Raw genomic sequence first — 18872 nt, 5'->3', positions numbered from 1 at the left:
ACATCCCAACTCCTGTACTCAATACTTTGATTTATGAATGCCAGGATGCCAAAAGCCTTTTTTACAACCCTGTCTACCTGTGACGCCACTTTCAGGGAATTATGTATCTGAACTCCCAGATCCCTTTGTTCCTCCACACTCCTCAGTGCCCTACCATTTACTGTGTATGTCCTCCCTTGATTTGTCCTTCCAAAATGCAACACCTCACACTTGTCTGCATTAAATTCTATCTGCCATTTTCTGGACCATTTTTCCATTTGGTCCAGATCCCTCTGCAAGCTTTGAGAGCCTTCCTCGCTGTCCACTACACCTCCAATCTTAGTATCATCAGCAAACTTGCTGATCCAATTTACCACATTATCATCTAGATCATTGATATAGACAACAAACAACAATGGACCCAGCACAGATCCCTGAGGCACACCACTAGTCACAGGCCTCCAGTCTGAGAAACAATCATCCACTACCACACTCTGTCTTCTCCCATACAGCCAATTTCAAATCCAGTTTATAACCTCTCCAATGGATACCTAGTGTCTGAACCTTCTGAACTAATCTCCCATGTGGGAACTTGTCAAAGGTCTTACTAAAGACCATGTAGACAACATCCACAGCCTTTCCTTCATCTACTTTCTTGGTAACCTCCTCGAAAAACTCTACAAGATTCATTAAACACGATCTACCATGCACAAAGCCATGCTGACTATCCCTAATCAGCCCTCAGCTGTCCAAATACTCGTATATCCGATCTCTCAGAACACCTTCCAATAATTGTTCAATAGAACTGGGAACCAGGAAACTGTTCAATAGCCTTATCACAGTGGGGTAGAAGCTGTCCTTAAGTCTGGTGGTACATGCCCTCAGGCTCCTGTATCTTCTACCCAATGGAAGAGGAGAGAAGTGAGAATGTCCCAGGTGGGTGGGGTCTTTGATTATGCTGGCTGCTTCACCAAGACAACGAGAGGTAAAGACAGAGTCCAAGAAGGGGAGGCTGGTGTCCATGATGCGCTGGGCTGTGTCCACAACTCTCTGCAGCTTCTTGCGGTCCTGGGTGGAACATTTGCTGTACCAAGCCGTGATACATCCAGATAGGATGCTTTCTATGGTGCATTGGTCAAAGTCGGTGAGAGTCAAAGGAGACAAACCAAATTTCTTTAGCCTCCTGAGGAAGTAGAGGCGCTGGTGAGCTTTCTTGGCCATGGCATCTACATGATTTGACCAGGACAGGCTGTTGGTGATGTTCATTCCCAGGAACTTGAAGCTCTCAACCCTCTTGACCTCAGCACCATTGATGTAGACAGGTGTATGTACACCGCCCCCTTTCCTGAAGTCAATGACCAGCTCTTTTGTTTTGTTGATATTAAGGGAAAGGTTGTTGTCATGACACCATTCCACTAAGCTCTCTATCTCCTTCCCGTACTCTGACTCATTGCTGTTTGAGATACGGCCTACAATGGTGGTATCATCTGCAAACTTGTAGATGGAGTTAGAGAAGAATCTGGCCACACAGTCATGAGTGTATAGGGAGTAGAGTAGAGGGCTGAGGACGCAGCCTTGTGGGGCACCAGTGTTGAGAATAATCGTGCCGAAGGTATTGCTGCCTATCCTCACTGATTGCGGTCTGTTTGTTAGAAAGTCAAGGATCCAGTTACAGAGGGTGTTGAGTCCTATGTCCTGGAGTTTGGTGACAAGCTTACTTGGAATTATTTATTGAAGGCAGAACTGTAGTCAATAAATAATAGTCTAACGTAGGTGTCTTTACTGTCCAGATGCTTCAGAGCTGAGTGTAGGGCCAGGGAGATGGCATCCGCTGTAGACCTGTTTCGGCGATAGGCGAATTGCAATGGGTCCAGGTTGTCTGGTAGGCTGGAGTTGATGTGTGCCATGACCAACCTCTCAAAGCACTTCATGATGGTGGATGTCAAAGCCAATGGTCGGTAGTCATTGAGACATGTTACCTTGCTTTTCTTTGGTACCGGGATGATGTGGTTTTCTTAAAACAGGTGGGAACGTAAGATTGAAGCAGGGAGAGGTTGAATATGTCCGCAAATACTTCTGACAGCTGATCAGCACAAGATCTGAGTACGCGGCCCGTGACACCATCTGGGCCAGGTGCTTTCCTCGTGTTCACTCTCCGGAAGACTGATCTTATGTCCTCCACTGTGATCACAGGTTCAGCTGCGTTGGTGGCTGTCAGAGTGAATGGTGACAATCCACTTCCCTTTTGTTCAAAATGCGCATAGAATGCATTAAGTTCATCAGGAAGGGATGCAGACTGACATTGTCTTGTAGCCTGTTATGGCATGTAAGCCCTGCCATAACTGACGGCTGGTCAGGGACTCTATTTTGAGTTGGTACTGCCTCTTGTCATCCCTGATAGCTTTCCAAAGGTCATACCTCGATTTCTTGTACAGATCAGGATCACCAGATTTGTGTGCTTCATCCAAATCATTAATAAAAATCATGAAAAGCAGATGTCCCAGAACCGATCCTTGTGGGACACCGCTAGACACAGCCCTCCAATCTGAATGCACTCCCTCCACTACAACCCTCTGCTTTCTACAGGCAAGCCAATTCTGAATCCACATGGCCAAGCTTCCCTGGATCCCATGCCCTCTGACCTTCTTCTATCATGTGGAACCTTGTCAAATGCCTTACTAAAATCCATGTAAACCACTTCTACTGCACTACCCTCATCAATCTGTCTGGTCACCTCTTCAAAGAACACTATCAGGCTTGTGAGACATGATCTGCCCTCCACAAAGCCATGCTGGCTGTCCCTGATCAGACCATGATTCTCCAAATGCCCATAGATCCTATCTCTAAGAATCCTTTCCAACAGCTTGCCCACCACAGACGTAAGGCTCACTGGTCTATAATTCCCTGGACTATCCCTACTACCTTGTTTGAATAAGGGTACAACATTTGCCACCCTCCAATCCTCCGGTACCATCCCCGTTGACAACAAGGACTCAAAGATCCTAGCCAATGGCTCAGCAATCTCCTCCCTCGCCTCACAAAGCAGCCTGGGGAATATTCTGTCAGGCCCCGGGGACTTATTTGTCCTAATATTTTCTAACAGCTCCAACACATCCTCTCTCTTGATACCTACATGCTCTAGAACATTACCCTTACCAACACTGTCCTCAGCACCATCAAGGCCCCCCTCCTGGGTGAATACTGAAGAGAAATATTCATTGAGGACCTCACCCACTTCCACAGCTTCCAGGCACATCTTCCCACCTTTATCCCTAATCGGTCCTACCTTAACTCCCATCATTCTTCTGCTCTTTACATAATTGAAAAATAGAGTGTTGACAGTGTCCCACTTTACTGAGTCTGATGTACATCATTAATCTGCTTTTGCCATTTCCACAACAATCCCAAAGAATTATAAATTTAAGGTTAGTGATACCCAGTTGACTCTCTCTTTCTCTCTCTCTCTCTACCATTTCTCTCTTCTCCCTCATCCGTTCTATTTGAGTTGAGTCAGCTTTTGTACTCTTAATCCCTGTTTGCATCCTCTTCCCAGTGCATCCCAATATTCTTTATTTGCTAGGGACATTTAAACATGGTTACAAAACCTGCAGGTCTGCCTTGTTTACCAATTTTGGAGTTTCCTGACTTTCAACTTAACAAACCAAAGGTTAAGGAGTGCCTGAGTAACCAGTGTTATTTTTTAAATCTTGATCTGTTTACATGTGGATGAACATTAGTGAAAGACAAGAGAGGATTTACTCACGTTCAAGTAGTTTATCAGGGATTACAGTGACGAATGGCTCTGTGGGCTGTTGAATTCTACAGAACCAAACCCCAGTAAAGATTGGGGATACTGTGAAGAAAGTAGTAGGTTGGAGGAAATTAAATTAATAAATTGATCACATGCCATGGAAAATTCATACCTGTAAAGACCCTGTATGACACAAGATTGACATAAAAAACAATATGGTGCCCATTGTCTTCCATCACCACAGGTTGGCCTGTGTCCCAATGTGCTTTGCAGTCAATTCATACAATCGCTGTGATAATGTTAGAGAATGTGACAGCTGATGTGTGCACAGGAAGACCCCGAACGAGAAGAACAAAATAAATGTTGGCCAAAAATCAGAGAAAATACTCTGCACTCTTGCAATAGAGACATGGGATATTTTTAGTCTACCTGAGTAGGCGACAGGGCCTCAATTTAATGACGAGTGACATCTCTTGTAAAGCAGAATGGTTTTATTTCAGCAAATTGTTGTGGTCTACCAGCACAGATTGATAGGAAAGCATTATTTTGAGCTTCAAGTTGACTCTGACATCTCAGTGCACATTGCTGATGGGAGCTTTCGTTGACGTAACGATCCATTACAAAGCGCGATAGGCACTGACCTGATTTGTTCCATATTGATTTTCATTCTTGTGGAATCAATTGCACTTAGCTGAATTAGTAAGCCTTAGTTTTAGAGTTATAACTGCTGCCAGGTGTTGTGCCAATGAAGATTGCTGGAATATACAGTACTTCACAATCCATTTTCCATGTGTGAGATGGAAGGCAAGTGTCAGTGGACAGTTCTCCTGACAGAGGCATCACAGCACCTCCTGATTGGATGCCAGCTTAAGCAACATTTCAAGCAGTGGAGTTACTGAATACTAATTAGGTGCAAGTTCTTGCCTTTACTCTGGAGCCTGAGGAATGTTGTAATATCCTTCTTAAGAATAGGGGAAGGAGGTGAAAGGACAGTGGTGACCAGGGATTCAGTTGGGTCTGGTAGGTGGCTTGAGCTAGACCCACAGCAAGGGCCGAATACTTAACTTGAAATCCCTAACTTCAAAGCTGAACTCCTTGGGTTTGGGCCTGGTCAGGCGGGCACACTTTAATTATCATAGAGCTAAGCAGGAAATGCTGGGAACACTCAGCAGGTCAGGCAGCATCTGTAGAAAGAGGAACCGAGTTAATATTTCAGATTGAAGACTGTCTGTCGGAATAGTTCTGACATAGTTCATCCATGATCACATAGAATGGTGGGGCAGGCTTGAAGGCCTAATCCGGCTCCCATTTTATGGTGTTCTTTCCACAGATGGTGCCCGATCTGCTGAGTGTTTCCAGCATTTGTTGTTTTTCCTATTTCCAGCATCTGCTATTTTTTAATTTTCACCCTTTAACTATTGATGAAGAAGGCCTCACCATCATTATGAAAATCTGCTTCTCTATTAGAGGCCTCAACTATTCATTGGTTAAGCAGATGCAATTAAATTTGGCAGAAGCTGTGCTGAAGATTTCATTAGTTGTTATTGGATGCCAATGTATTGGGTATCTCCATGCAGTAGTGTGCCATATATATGGAGAACCTGGAAGTAGCTTAGCATCGTTCCTTAAAGTAACATCTGTATTTCTGATAAAATTCTAAAGTGCAAGGCGTACAAATGTCTTGCCATGCAATAGAATTTCTCTACCTCCATCTCTGCCATGTATTTATCTAATTTCAGTATTTGTGCTTTTTGTTACTTCACTGCTACAACCAAGTTGGTCTTTATACTTCCCATCAGAGTCATTTTCTCTTTCTTAATTCTGCCCAAATTTTTCATTGCTTGCTTACTTGTTCTATTCTCCTCCACCACCAGTTCTCCTCTCCTACCTCATCTTTCTTGTAGACCTTATGACCTCAGATAAAATATTTAATTCTCAGCCCTCCATGGCTCAATAATAGTTTCTATCTCACAACCTCCAAATTTGCACCTATAATTTTAGTTAATTTATTCTTTTACACAAGGAATAAATTAAATAAATTAGATGTGGTGCATCTGAACTCCCACTCTGCTGCTGAACTCAACAGTTAGATCAAGTAGCAGTTCCATAGTATGCTGAGTTGAAGGGCCTGGTAAACATTGGATCTGGTCCCTTATCATTACTCCAATCATTACTGGTGCAGACAGCACAGCCCTGGTTGTCCACTGTCAGTCAGAAGTTAACAGAAGGTAACTTTATTTAATTAATATGCATGATTAAATCAATTCACATATTAAGTGTGGTTAAAATGAGTGTATTATATAGTAATATTTTATTAATATTTTAACATTGTTTATATGTTTTTCCAGTAATCCTAAATGTCTCTGATTACTTGAAAAACAAGAGTAGAAATGGCCACACAGCCAAAGAGTAGAAATGGCCTTCTGACAGGCAGCCACACAGCCAAGACCAGCAGGGCACTAGGACCCCGTGGCCATAAAATCTAAATGCAGCAGTGGGCACACCCCATCAGAGGTGAGCACAAGGTCTGGGTCAAGCGCCGTCCAGCCTTCCTCGTGCATTTATTTCTCTCTTGTGGTTTAATTACTTTACAATCTTTAATTTCTCCTTTACATTTTGTGCTTAAAGTGTTATTTCTGACCATGTACCTACCCTTATTTGCTTATTAGAGCACATTCAGTTCATGGGTTCCATGCCATTTCCCACCAGAGAAATCCCACCAGTCCCTTTCCCCTGTAGCCTGTAACCTACCCTACCTTTAGTTTCTTTATCTCTTCCCTACACAAAGTGACAATTTACTGTGGGCAATTAACCACCAGCATGTTTTTGGGATGGGGGAGGAAACCAGAGTGTCTGGTGGAAAGCCATGTAGCCATGGGAAGAATGCCCAAATTCCGCAAAGACATCACCTGAGGTCAAGATCAAAGCCAGGTCCCTGGCAGCAGCTTTAATTACTGCACCATCCTACCGACCACCCCCTTCACTGTCATTTGATTTTGAAGTAACAATATTATATTTTCTCCCGAACTCATTCCCCACCAATTACTTACTTAAAGTCCCATTGATCCTTTCAGTTTGGCTCAAGAGGAACCTGTCCCAGTGATTCAGATCCTTCCTCTGTCAATGTCGATGCCTGTGTTCCATTTAATGGAATCAGACTTTCTCATACTATAACTTTAACCATGTGTTCACCCCAACACTTATCCAAGGCTCAGGTAACATAACAGAGAGTCTTAACCCAAGAGGACCTAACAAATGGCAGTCTCCCTGAGACCTGGCATACCTACAGCAGGCATCTCAAGCTACTGCAAAAATATCACCAACACTGTCTCCACAAAATACTCCAAATTCACTGGAAGGATAAATGAACTAAAATCAGTGCCCTTTCTTGGGCAACATTCACCATTTTGAGGCCCTACTTCCACTCACTCAGTACATTGGGTAGGCCCAACTTCTGAAACAGGCACTAGTCCAAGCTCTGCCATGAGGTTACAAGATGATCAGAGGGAAAGATTCAAGGATGTTCTCAAAGCCCCAGTGACTTAAGGGAAACTCTGGGGCATGACTGCTCAAAGCTGTGAAGGAGCATGTGGGATCGTACTAAGACCTCAAGTCATGCAGTGGGAGTACACAGAGGCCCTGCCTAAGTGGCAGAAAGAACACTCCACCGCATAAACCCAAACACCCATCCCATCAGCCATTACCTACCCATTTGTGAAAGAGTTTGTGGTTCCCACATTGATTGGCTTCATTAACCACCTCAAAACCCACAAAACTGGAATTCAAGTAATTCATTCATTATCCTGGATGACCTCCCAAAAAAAGAAGTCTCTCCAGACAGCCAGACAGACTCCTTGCTTACACCTTCTTATGTTTTGATCTTAACTTAGACCACAACAATTGGATCCTCATCATCCCTTCCCAAGCAGCTGAATCAAATGAGTCCCTTGAGGAGTAAAAGGGATGCAGGAGAACACTTAAGGAAATCAGGAGGATAAAAAGGGGACATGAGATATCTCTGGCAGATATGCTAAAGAATCCTAAAAGATTCTATAAGTATATTAAGAGCAAAAGGGTAACCAAGGAGAGAGTAGGTACCCTTAAGGATCAGTGTGGCATTCTATGTGTGGAGCCATGGGAATGGGTAAGTTCTTAAATGAATAGTTCTCATTTGTATTTACAGTGGAGAAGGACATGGAAGCTAGGGAATTCAGGGAAGAGAACAGTGACACACTGACGCATACCAACATTATGAAGGAGGAAACGTTGGCAGTCTTGAAACACATAAAGGTCAATAAGGTAGTGTAGCGGTTAGAGTAACACTATTACAGTGCCAGCGACACGGGTTCAATTCCGGCTGAAGTTTGTACGTTCTCCCCGTGTCTGCGTGGGTTCCCTCCGGGTGCTCCGGTTTCTTCCCACATTCCAAAGACGTACGGGTTAGGAAGTTGTGGGCATGCTATGTTGGCACCGGAAATGTGGCGAAACTTGCAGGCTGCACCCAAACAATAACAGTACAGAGTAAAGTGTCACAGCTACAGAGAAAGGGAACCGTTCAATAGTCTTATCACAGTGGGGTAGAAACTGTCCTTAAGTCGGGTGGTATGTGCCCTCAGGCTCCTGTATCTTCTACCTGATGGAAGAGGAGAGAAGAAAGAATGACCCGGGTGGGTGGGGTCTTTGATTATGCTGGCTGCTTCACCAAGACAGCGAGAGGTAAAGACAGAGTCCAAGGAGGGGAGGCTGGTGTCCGTGATGCACTGGGCTGTGTCCACAGCTCTCTGCAGTTTCTTGCGGTCCTGGGCAGAGCAGTTGCAGTACCAAGCTGTGATACATCCAGAAAGGATGCTTTCTATTGTGGACCGATAGAAGTTGGTGAGAGTTAAAGGGGACAAACTGAATTTCATTAGCCTCCTGAGGAAGTAGAGGCGCTGGTGAGCTTTCTTGGCCATGGAGTCTACGTGATTTGACCAGGACAGGCTGTTGGTGATGTTCACTCCCAGGAACTTGAAGCTCTCAACCCTCTCGACCTCAGCACTGTTGATGTAAACAGGTGCATGTAAACCGTCCCCTTTCCTGAAGTCAATGACAAGCTCTTTTGTTTTGTTGACATTGAGGGAAAGGTTGTTGTCATGACACCATTCCACTAAGCTCTCTATCTCCTTCCTGTACTCCGACTCATCGCTGTTTGAGATACGGCCTACAATGGTGGTATCATCTGCAAACTTGTAGATGGAGTTAGAGAAGAATCTGGCCACACAGTCATGAGTGTATAGGGAATAGAGTAGAGGGCTGAGGACGCAGCCTTGTGGGGCACCAGTGTTGAGAATAATCGTGCCAGAGGTATTGCTGCCTATCCTCACTGATTGTGGTCTGTTGCTTAGAAAGTCAAGAATCCAGTTACAGAGTGAGGTGTTGAGTCCTAGGTCTTAGTGTTTGGTGATGAGTCTGCTTGGGATTATAGTATTGAAGGCAGAGCTGTAGTCAATAAACAATAGTCTAATGTAGGTGTCTTTACTGTCCAGATGCTCCAGAGCTGAGTGTAGATATAAACACTTACTCTATGATCAATCTAACCCTTCCCTCCTACACAGCCCACAGCCCTCTATTTTTTCTTACATATTTCTGTATATCAGGTTGGTTCTACTAGAATACATTACTCCAAGTTGTTTCTTATGGAAAGCTGTTTACAGTCCAAACCTGACTGGATACAGGATTCCTGTTTCAATTATGAGGATAAACTGGATATGTTGTGATTGTTTCCTTCAGAGTGGAGGAGGCTGAGGGGTGATCTGATAGTGTATACAAAATTATGAGGATCATACACAGGGTAGATAGTAAGAAGCTTTTCCCAGCAGAGATTCTAAAATCAGAGGATATGGGTTTAACATAGAACATAACACAGGAACAGGCCCTTCGGCCCACCATGTTGTGCCAAACTAATTAAACTAGTAATTAAATGTCTAACTAAACTAATCCCATCTGCCTACACAATGTCCATATCTCTCCATTCTCTGCACATTCATGTGCCTATCTAAGAGCCTTTTAAACACTTCTATCATATTTGCCTCTTGAGTGCTGAAAAATATTAGTGCAGATGGGTGCTTGATTGTAACAGACATGGTGGGCTAAAGGGCTTGCTTCTGTGTACTATGACTGAGCTTATGACTCTGGATGGGTTCTATCTGAATTCAATTCTTCAGATATTTTCTAACATTGTATTTCACATGAGTGAAAGTGATTCCACTATTCCTCATGTTTTCTAACAGAATGTAGTTCTGCGTATAGTTTAAAACAGATGGCTATCTGACTGGCTGAGCATCAATTCTGTTTATATTTCATATTTCCAACATATTTTTTGAGTTTCTGATTTGTATTCTAGTCCTCTTGAAATAAAGAGCTTTAGTTCACTCACTTCTGTAAAACTAATTTGTGCTTGTCCTATAACTCTTAGTGTGTAGCGGTTAGCGTAAAGCTTTACAGCGCCAGCGACCCGGGTTCAATTCCGGCCACTGTCTGTAAGGAGTTTGTACGTTCTCCCTGTGTCTGCGTGGGTTTGCTCTGGGTGCTCCGGTTTCCTCCCATATTCCAAAAGATGTATGGGTTAGGAAGTTGTTGGCATGCTATGTTGGCACCGGAAACGTGGCAACACTTGCGGGCTGCCCCCAGAACACAACGCAAAAGATGCATTTCACTGTGTGTTTCAATGTATATGTGACTAATAAAGATATCTTATCTATCTTACCTTACTTTTACCCCTAACTCACATTGCTCCTCCACAGTAGAGCCTTGGTTCCTGACCCAAGCCTGAACGATACGTGTTGAGTTTGGTTAGGGCATTAAAAAAATTATAAGTCCTTGGGCTCAGGTTGGGTTAGCATTGGCCAAGGTCGGATTAGGTTTTAGTTTTGCACCTGAGCAGACCTCTATTCCATGGATTCTTGCTTCCCTTTTTGAATGAACTGTTGTTTGTCTTCCTTTGGCCCAAAGTGGATAACCTCAGTTTCCTACACCGAATTCCATCTGCTACTGTTTGATTGCAAATTTAATCTAAGAATGTCCCATTGCAATTTTCTGCTCTATTTACTGGTGTCACCTAAATTAGTGTAGTCAGCAAACATAGATACGAGGCTTTCTAGTTTTCTTCCAAGTCGTTTATAAATAGAGTGAAAATGTAGTTGAACGATCTGCCAATACTCACATGTCAATCTTTGTGCAAAATGAAGGGTTACTTGCTTGTAGTAACCCAGCCTCCAACAGGTTGAAGAGGTAAGGTAAAGAGGCCAACACCTTTGGGCATTGAGGAATAAAACAAAATGAAAGTCTGATGAGAGAAAGGAAACAGTACCAAATTTCTTGATTTCTAGTATATAGCATAAATTCCTAAACTGGCTAGAGGCTGATGCAGTGCAGACAATGTCTGAGATCTGTAACTGCAATTTAAATTCCATATACCACATAATCTATGTTTGTTTGAATTAATAAATAATGCAAAATCCTCCAGACTGAACATTAACTCAAGGTTCAAACTGCAAATCTGGGGCTAGTGCAATGGGGAACTTATATTTTATTTCCAACCCTTCCCTTGGAGGCTAGTGTGAATGTGTCTTGGAACTGGAGATAACATCTTCTTGCCACTGGCTTGAGGACGACCTGCTTCCACTCCAGTTCGGTTGGCTTTGTGATGTCTGTTGAGGTTAATGTGGGATCCACAGACTCCTCTATGGGGTGGTGGGGTGGTGCAAGAGGTGGGGGGGGGGGGGACAGAAGGCATTTGAATGATGGCTGAGTAGTTACTTCCAGAGGTGATGTACTCTTCCTACCATTCACACAGGGCTTCTGTGTGCTCCTAATCCATGGTTCTCAATGCCATCCTGAATTGTCCTTCTTCATTTAAAGTAGTCATGGGTCTGGGATGTTACACTTTTATCAAGGAGGCATTGAGAACATCCTTGAGTATTTTCCTCTGTCTACCTGGTAATGTCTTTCCATATCAGCTCAAAGTAGAGTGCCTGTTTCAGGAATCCGGTGTTGGGGTTGCGGCAATATGCCTGGGGTATCAGAGCTGACTGAGTGTAATTAAGGCCTCAGTGTTGGGGATATTAGCCCAGAAAAGGACACTGACATTGGTTCACTTACTTTGTCAGTGGATTTGTCCATGTCTCAAAGCCTAAAGGATGGCAGGGATAAAGGTTGCCCAGTAGACTAGGAATTTTGTTCTAGGTTTGACATCCTAATTTTCAAGTGCTCCTTTCCTCAGATGTCTGAAGGCTGTGCTGGCACAGTGAAGACTAATATGAATTTCATAATGTGTTGCCTGAGAGAGGGGAAGTGGTCCATAGTGGTTCCAGGGTTTTAGCGTCAGAGGGTGGTGTTGTACATAAGGGGCAGTTTGGTTGAGGAGACCTGCTTTGGATATGTTAAGTGAAAGACCTGTTTTCTCTTGTGTTTTGAGTTGACAATGATTTGGATTTTGGCTCCTGAACATATGCACATACGTGTCATTGGATATTACATCTCAATGACTGAAGTTAGGGTGACCTTGGCTCTGGAGTGGAGGCAACAGAGTTTAAAATAGTTCTCCATTTTTCCTGTGGATTAGCTGCACTCAAGCAGGAGGCTTGTTGGAGGTGAATACTAGGATTATGTACCAGTAGAGAGTAAAGTTCTCCCTTGCTTCCTGGCCAACATTCCTCATTATCCAGTCACTATCTGGCTTGAAATCCTTTATGTTTTATTACACCTAAGACAATGAAAAGGAGGGAACAATAAATCTTTCAAAATTTGAGATTTTTAGTCATGAGGTCTATTCCTGAATCTTTGCTTTTGTAGTCATTCTGTATCTATTGTGTTTCTCACAGATAATTGTTTTTATTGTATTTTCTTTCTCTGATCTTCTGCTCTTCTCTGTATTTTTCCTTTCTCAAGCTTTGTGAGGATCTTCTTTTGCTGGATACAAAGAACACAGTGTCAATCATAGCGCCCCTGTTTGAAGTGCACAGTTTAAATAGAGTGCTGTCATCATTATTATGTATCCTGGGTGAGATCTGATTCCATTATGAGCCACCTTCTTTTATCAAGCGCACGTGTTGCATAGAAATCTGGAAAACTTATGACACAGAGAGAGAATGTGAGGCATGTTGCGCCAAATCTGTAAAAGGCAGAGGACCAGAAGCCAATCTAATATTTACACAGTGACTTGTTCTTCCTGCAGATGCAATGCTCAGGATTACATCTGGCACAAAGGGATTCGGTGTGAATTTATCGTCACAGAGTTCCAGGTGATGTGTATAGCCATTGGTTCCTCAGCAGCAGTGATCCTACTTCTCTTCATGCTCACAGTCTTCTTTGCAAAGAAAGTTTACTCTTTAAAGACTGAAAATAAAAAGCTTCGGAAAAGGAGGTGAGTATTGTGATACCACCCCTCCAGAGCAAACTCAATGGCAAGTACCATGAATACAGCTTTTTTAACAGCTATATTTAAGCAGAGCTTGTACTATAGCTGATAAACATCATATTCTGTTCCTCTCCAATTTCTCTCTCTCCATTTCTCACTTCAGTTCCACCCAGTCCCTGCCCATCTCTGTTCCATCTCTTCTCTCTCTTCTCCCATTCTCTACCTTTGTAGAGTGGCTTCACTATTTCTACTCCTTTTGCTTTTCTCTTTCTCTTTTCTTGTATGCCTCCCAAACTGAGGGCAAGCATTGGGATTGTAGTCAGGCTCTGTGATGCAGCAAAATTAAGGTTAAATTGAGCAGTGTATGGGGCGTAATCATTTGCTACTGACTTTGGGACCGTGCGAGAAACAATGCCTGAGATGATGTGATACTGAGCATAATGCCTCAAAAAAGATCTCTGAAACTTTCTGCTTGGAGACTTGGGTTGTTTTTACAATCAACAGTCCCATTGATCCATTAGCTAGGGGTCAGCCTCCAATCATATTTAGGCCAGGAGACAATGACATAAGCAAAGTTTGTTTTATTGCAGTCAGTGAGTTCCACAATAGTCAGCTCATTTCCTCTCGGTGTCTGAAAATTGATTGAAGGCTTGGAAAATATCAGATCTGGGCCACAACTTTCAAGTCAGCAGAATAAGTTTTGACCTTACTTGTGGATAGTGTCTGATGAATATTAACAAAATCCCAGAGACATTCTGGTAATATTAAAGCACTTCCAGAGAACCCTGTTAATTTAACCACTCTGTTAGCATTAACACATTTCCATGGACACTCTGTTAATGTCAACATAATGTCACAGGCACCCAATTAATATTAACATATTACCGTGTAAAAATTAATACTGTTAGAGACACCCTTTAGATGAATGCACTCTCAATGACACCCCATAATATTAACGCACTCCCAGACACACCCTGTTGATGTTCACATTCTTCGTGATTCACCCTCTCAATATAAGCACACTCCCACTTAGAGCCTCAGAATCAGAATCAGATTTATTATCACTGACATATGACGTGAAATGTGTTGTTTTGCAGCAGCAGTACAGTGCAAAGACATAAAAATCTATATATTACAAAAATAAATAAATAGTGCAAGTAAACAAAGGAATAATGAGGTAGTGTTCATGGGTTCATGGATCATTCAGAAATCTGATGACCAAGTGGAAGAGGCTGTTCCTGAATCACTGAGTGTGGGTCTTCAGGCTCCTGTACCTCCTGTCTGATGGCAGTAACAAGAAGGAAGCATGTCCTGGATGGTGAGGGTCCTTAGTGATGGATGCTGCCTTCTTGAGGCACTGCCTCTTGAAGATGTTCTCAATGGGGTGGAGGGTTGTGCCTGTAATGGAGCTGGCTGAGTCTACAACCCTCTGCAGCCTCTTATGATCCTGTGTGTTGGAGCCTCTATACCAGGCTGTGATGCAACCAGTCACAATGCTCTCCACCGTACATTTATAGAAATTTGTAAATCTTTGGTGACATACCAAATCTCCACAAACTCCTAATGAAGTAGAGTGCTGGCGTGCCTTCTTTGTGATTGCAACAATGTGTTGGGCCCAGGATAGATCCTCTGAGATGTTGATACATAGGAACTTGAAGCTGCTCACCCTTTCCACCGCTGACCCCTTGTTGAGATCTGGTATGTGTTCTCCCGACTTCCCCTTCCTGAAGTCCACAATCAATTCCTTGGTCTTGCTGATGTTGAGTGCGAGGTTGTTGTTGCGACACCACTCAACCAGCCAATCTATCTCACACCTGTACGCCTCCTTATCGCCATCTGAAATTCTACCAAAAATGGAGATGTCATTGGCGAATTTCTAGATGGTGTTTGAGCTATGCTTAGCCACACAGTCATGAATGTAGAGAGAATAGAGCAGTGGGCTAAGCACGCATTCTTGTGGTGCACCTGTGTTGATAGTCAGCAAGGAGGAGATGTTACTATTGATCCGCACTGACTGTGGTCTCCCAATAAAGAAATCGAGGATCCAGTTGCAGAGGGAGGTATAGAGGCCCAGGTTTGGAAGCTTGGTTATTAGTTCTGAGGGAATGATGGTGTTGAATGCCCAGCTGTAATTGATAAACAGTAGCCTGATGTATGTCTTGCAGTTGTCTAGGTGCTCCAAAGCAGAGTGGAGAGCCAATTGAGACCATGTCTACCTCTGCATTGATTGCTGCAGCCCCAGTCAATTTGAAGAATGTTCTGCCTTTCTCAGGATGAACATTTGCTGTCCAGGAAAACTCTAGGACTGGATTCTTCATCTGACCTCTGGATTTACCACAGTCGGTAATGGAAGCACCACCGACAGTGCAGAAGTCATGACAAGGGATTTTTTTAGTAAATGACAAAAGAACAGAATTCTTTATTCTGTAATGAAATACCTTAACTTGAAGTTGAGAGATTACAGTAATTTTAAAATAACCACCGACACTATTATACCCTTCCCTTTCTCTCTACACCTCCTGCTATAAACCCTGCCCAGGAGTCAATCTGCCAATGATTGAAATGAAGCACGACTTCCTTTGACTGTCACCCTACCTGTCTCCAGAAACTCTGTGGTTGAAAAGTCCCACTTTTAAGGTAAAATCCCATTGATACAAACAACAGTAACCTCATCTTTCCTGTTGACCTCTCAATGTTTTTGCACTCCCTCTCTCCACTTGCCCTGAGAAAACAGTTCTTCGCTTCTCTTCCCATTTCCTGTCTGGTATCTGTGTCAGTTGTTTGATACAATTTTTTACGTTCCAAAAGCTGAATTTCTCAATTACACTCCAGTTGATCAAGTGCAATATAAGTAGCAGCGAATTGATTACACTTCAATATTTCAGGTGTAAAAGGATGGTTCCAGAGGATCACACATTCACAATGGACCATGTTTAGGTGAAGAAAGAAAACATTTAAAAACTCCCGGCACCTGTTTTCTGCTGTTGAAGCAAGCCACACCTATGGCATGTGTAGATAAATAATTCCTGCATTTCAGCATTTCCAAAGATTTCTGAGGACAAAATCCGGCCCAGAGGGGCCAGTGTTTTCCGATGGCATTGTGAAGGCTAATTCTGTGGATAATCAAAAATCACAGAAGGCCTGATAACCAACTCTGCCCTCTCTCACTGTTCCAGAGCTGTTCTGTTCCATGGAGCCACTAACACCTCCAGGTATTTACATCAGCTGACCGAGCAGTCTATGGGGGACAGATAATCGCCTTGACAACCCTGCTCACTTGGAATCCAAAGCCATGATGCCTGAGGCATGAGGAAGTCCCTGCCTGTCCTGCAATGGAATCTGCCTCCAAAGCTGCACTATGATTGTGTCCATAGGTCTTGGTGTCAATCAAGCCACCAACTCAATGCTGGAAGGACAGATTGTAGGCTCCACACAAAGTTGATGCCCATTTGGATTTGGATTCCTCCATGATAGCTTACACAGGCTTTAAGGCAGGTCAGACAGGATCTGCCAGGCAGGATCTCGCCCATTGGAGAATTAGCACTTGATCTATATTTACCCCATGCTCTGCCTACAGACCATTTGGGCTTGGTGATTTAACACTTACAGATTCCACCTCTAAAATACTGGACTGCACTGAGTGCAATGACCCAAGCTAATGAATGGGAGTACTTGGGCATCTGAGATGAAAACAGCCCTGGGGTGGGCTGGTAAGAGGAACATGTTTGAATCATCTGTGTGCTAACGCCTTGGTCTTGCAAATATTGAGTGTAAGGCCCATCCTCTTGTATGCTTTGGAACTCTGCCTCTGAGCATGCGCAAGCAAAAGTATCTGACATTGGTGGTGGGAAAGTTATTGGAATCGATCCTCAAGGATGAGGTTATGGAATACCTAGAGGTGCAAGGCAGGATAGGTCGAAGCCAGCATGGTTTTGTGAAGGGAAGATCCTGCCTGACCAACCTATTGGAGTTTTTTGAGGAAATCTCAGGAAGGTGGATAAGGAAGAAGTTGTGGATGTTGTTAATTTAGACTTTCAAAAGGCCTTCGACAAGGTGCCACACAAGAGGCTGATTAATAAGATGAGAGCTCATGGAATTACAGGTAGGATATTGGAATGGGTGGAGCATTGGCTGGTAGGCAGAAAGCAAAGGGCGGGAATAAAAGGATCCTGTTCTGGTTGGCTACCAGTTACTAGTGGTGTTCCGCAGGGGACAGTGTTGGGGCCGCTTCTTTTTACTTTGTACATTAATGATTTGGATTATGGAGTAAATGGTTTTGTGGCTAAGTTTGCAGATGACACCAAGATAGGTGGAGGAGTAGAGAGTATTGAAGAAACAGGAAGGTTGCAGAGAGACTTAGATAGTTTAGGAGAATGGGCAAAGAAATGGCAGATGAGATTCAATGTTGAGAAGTGTGCAGTTGTACGCTTTGGAAAAAGAAATAAACGGGCAGATTATTATCTAGCTGGGGAGAAAATTCAAAGTACAGAAGTACAAAGGGACTTGGGGGTACTCGTGCAGGATACCCTAAAGGTTAACCACCAGGTCAGATTGACGGTAAGGAAAGCGAATGTTATGTTAGCATTCATTTCGAGAGGTATAAGGTATAAAAGTAGGTAAGTGTTGATGAGGCTCTATGGGGCATTGGTGAGGCCTCATTTGGAGTACTGTGCGCAGTTTTAGACTGCTTATATTAGGAAGGATGTGCTGATGTTGGAGAGGGTTCAGAAAAGATTTACAAGGATGATTCCTGAAATGGAAGGGCTTACTTATGATGAGTGTTTGTCGGCTCTTGGACTGTATTCATTGGAGTACAGAAGAATGAGAGGGGACCTCATAGAAACAGTTAGAATGTTGAAAGGACTGGACAGAGTAGATGTGGTTAAGCTGTTTCCCCTGGTGGGTGAGTCCAGGAAAAGAGGGCACAATCTTAGAATTAGAGGGTACAGGTTTGAAACAGAAATGAGGAGAAATTTCTTTAGCCAGAGGGTAGTGAAATTATGGAATTCTTTGCCATGTACAGCTGTGCAGGTCCAATCATTGGGGGCATTTAAGGAGGAAATTGATAGGTATCTAATTAGTCAAGGTATCAAGGGATATGGGGATAAGGCCGGAAATGGGGGCTAGATAGGAAAAGTATTAATTTAGCTCATGGAGCAGACTCGATGGGCCGAATGGCCTACTTCCGATGTAACTGCACTGTGTAATGAATTGACCTGTAAGAACGGTTTGTAAGACAAGTTTTTCACTGTACCTCGGTACAAGTGACAATAATAAACCAATACCAATACCAATACCAATGATCTTGTGATCTTCTGTATACTGCTGACTACTGAGAATTGGATGACCTTGGTTCTGGAGTACAGTCGCTATACATTGAACAGCTTCACATCAGCTCTGGTTTAGTTCCATTCCATAAGGCAGTTTTTGTAAGTGAGCTGCAATACAGCGGTGAGAAAGACTGGGAAAGTGTTGGGGCAATGACATGGTCTTGTTTGACACTGCTTTTCCCAGAGATTGGATCAGTTGTAGACTTGTTGTTTATTGTTGGGGCTTGCTTGCCATGGTGGAGCACACATAAGAAGGAGATCACTTTCTGTGGGTGGCTGCATTTGAGGAGGCCATACCACAGTCCCTCCTGACTGATTGGCTCAAAGACTTTAGTGAGGTTAAAGAAGCCATGTATAGTGGCTGGTGCTACTTCAATTTTTCTTGGATATCTTCAAGACAAGGTGTTCCACCAAT

The 18872-nt window shown here is 43.3% G+C and overlaps 1 protein-coding gene across 1 annotated transcript in view; it reads left to right on the top strand.

Annotated features, from left to right (window-relative positions):
- Nucleotides 1-18872, top strand: part of LOC127574527 (chondroitin sulfate proteoglycan 5-like) — a 61998-nt gene that overhangs the window by 18647 nt on the left and 24479 nt on the right. Inside the window, exon 3 of the mRNA XM_052023570.1 lies at nt 12945-13133. Coding sequence (XP_051879530.1) covers nt 12945-13133 — 189 coding nt within the window. The remainder of the gene's footprint in view (nt 1-12944; nt 13134-18872) is intronic.

The sequence above is a fragment of the Pristis pectinata genome, chromosome 9 (assembly GCF_009764475.1).
Source record: "Pristis pectinata isolate sPriPec2 chromosome 9, sPriPec2.1.pri, whole genome shotgun sequence".
Classification (NCBI taxonomy): domain Eukaryota; kingdom Metazoa; phylum Chordata; class Chondrichthyes; order Rhinopristiformes; family Pristidae; genus Pristis; species Pristis pectinata.
This window is presented reverse-complemented; position numbering and strand designations above follow the sequence as displayed.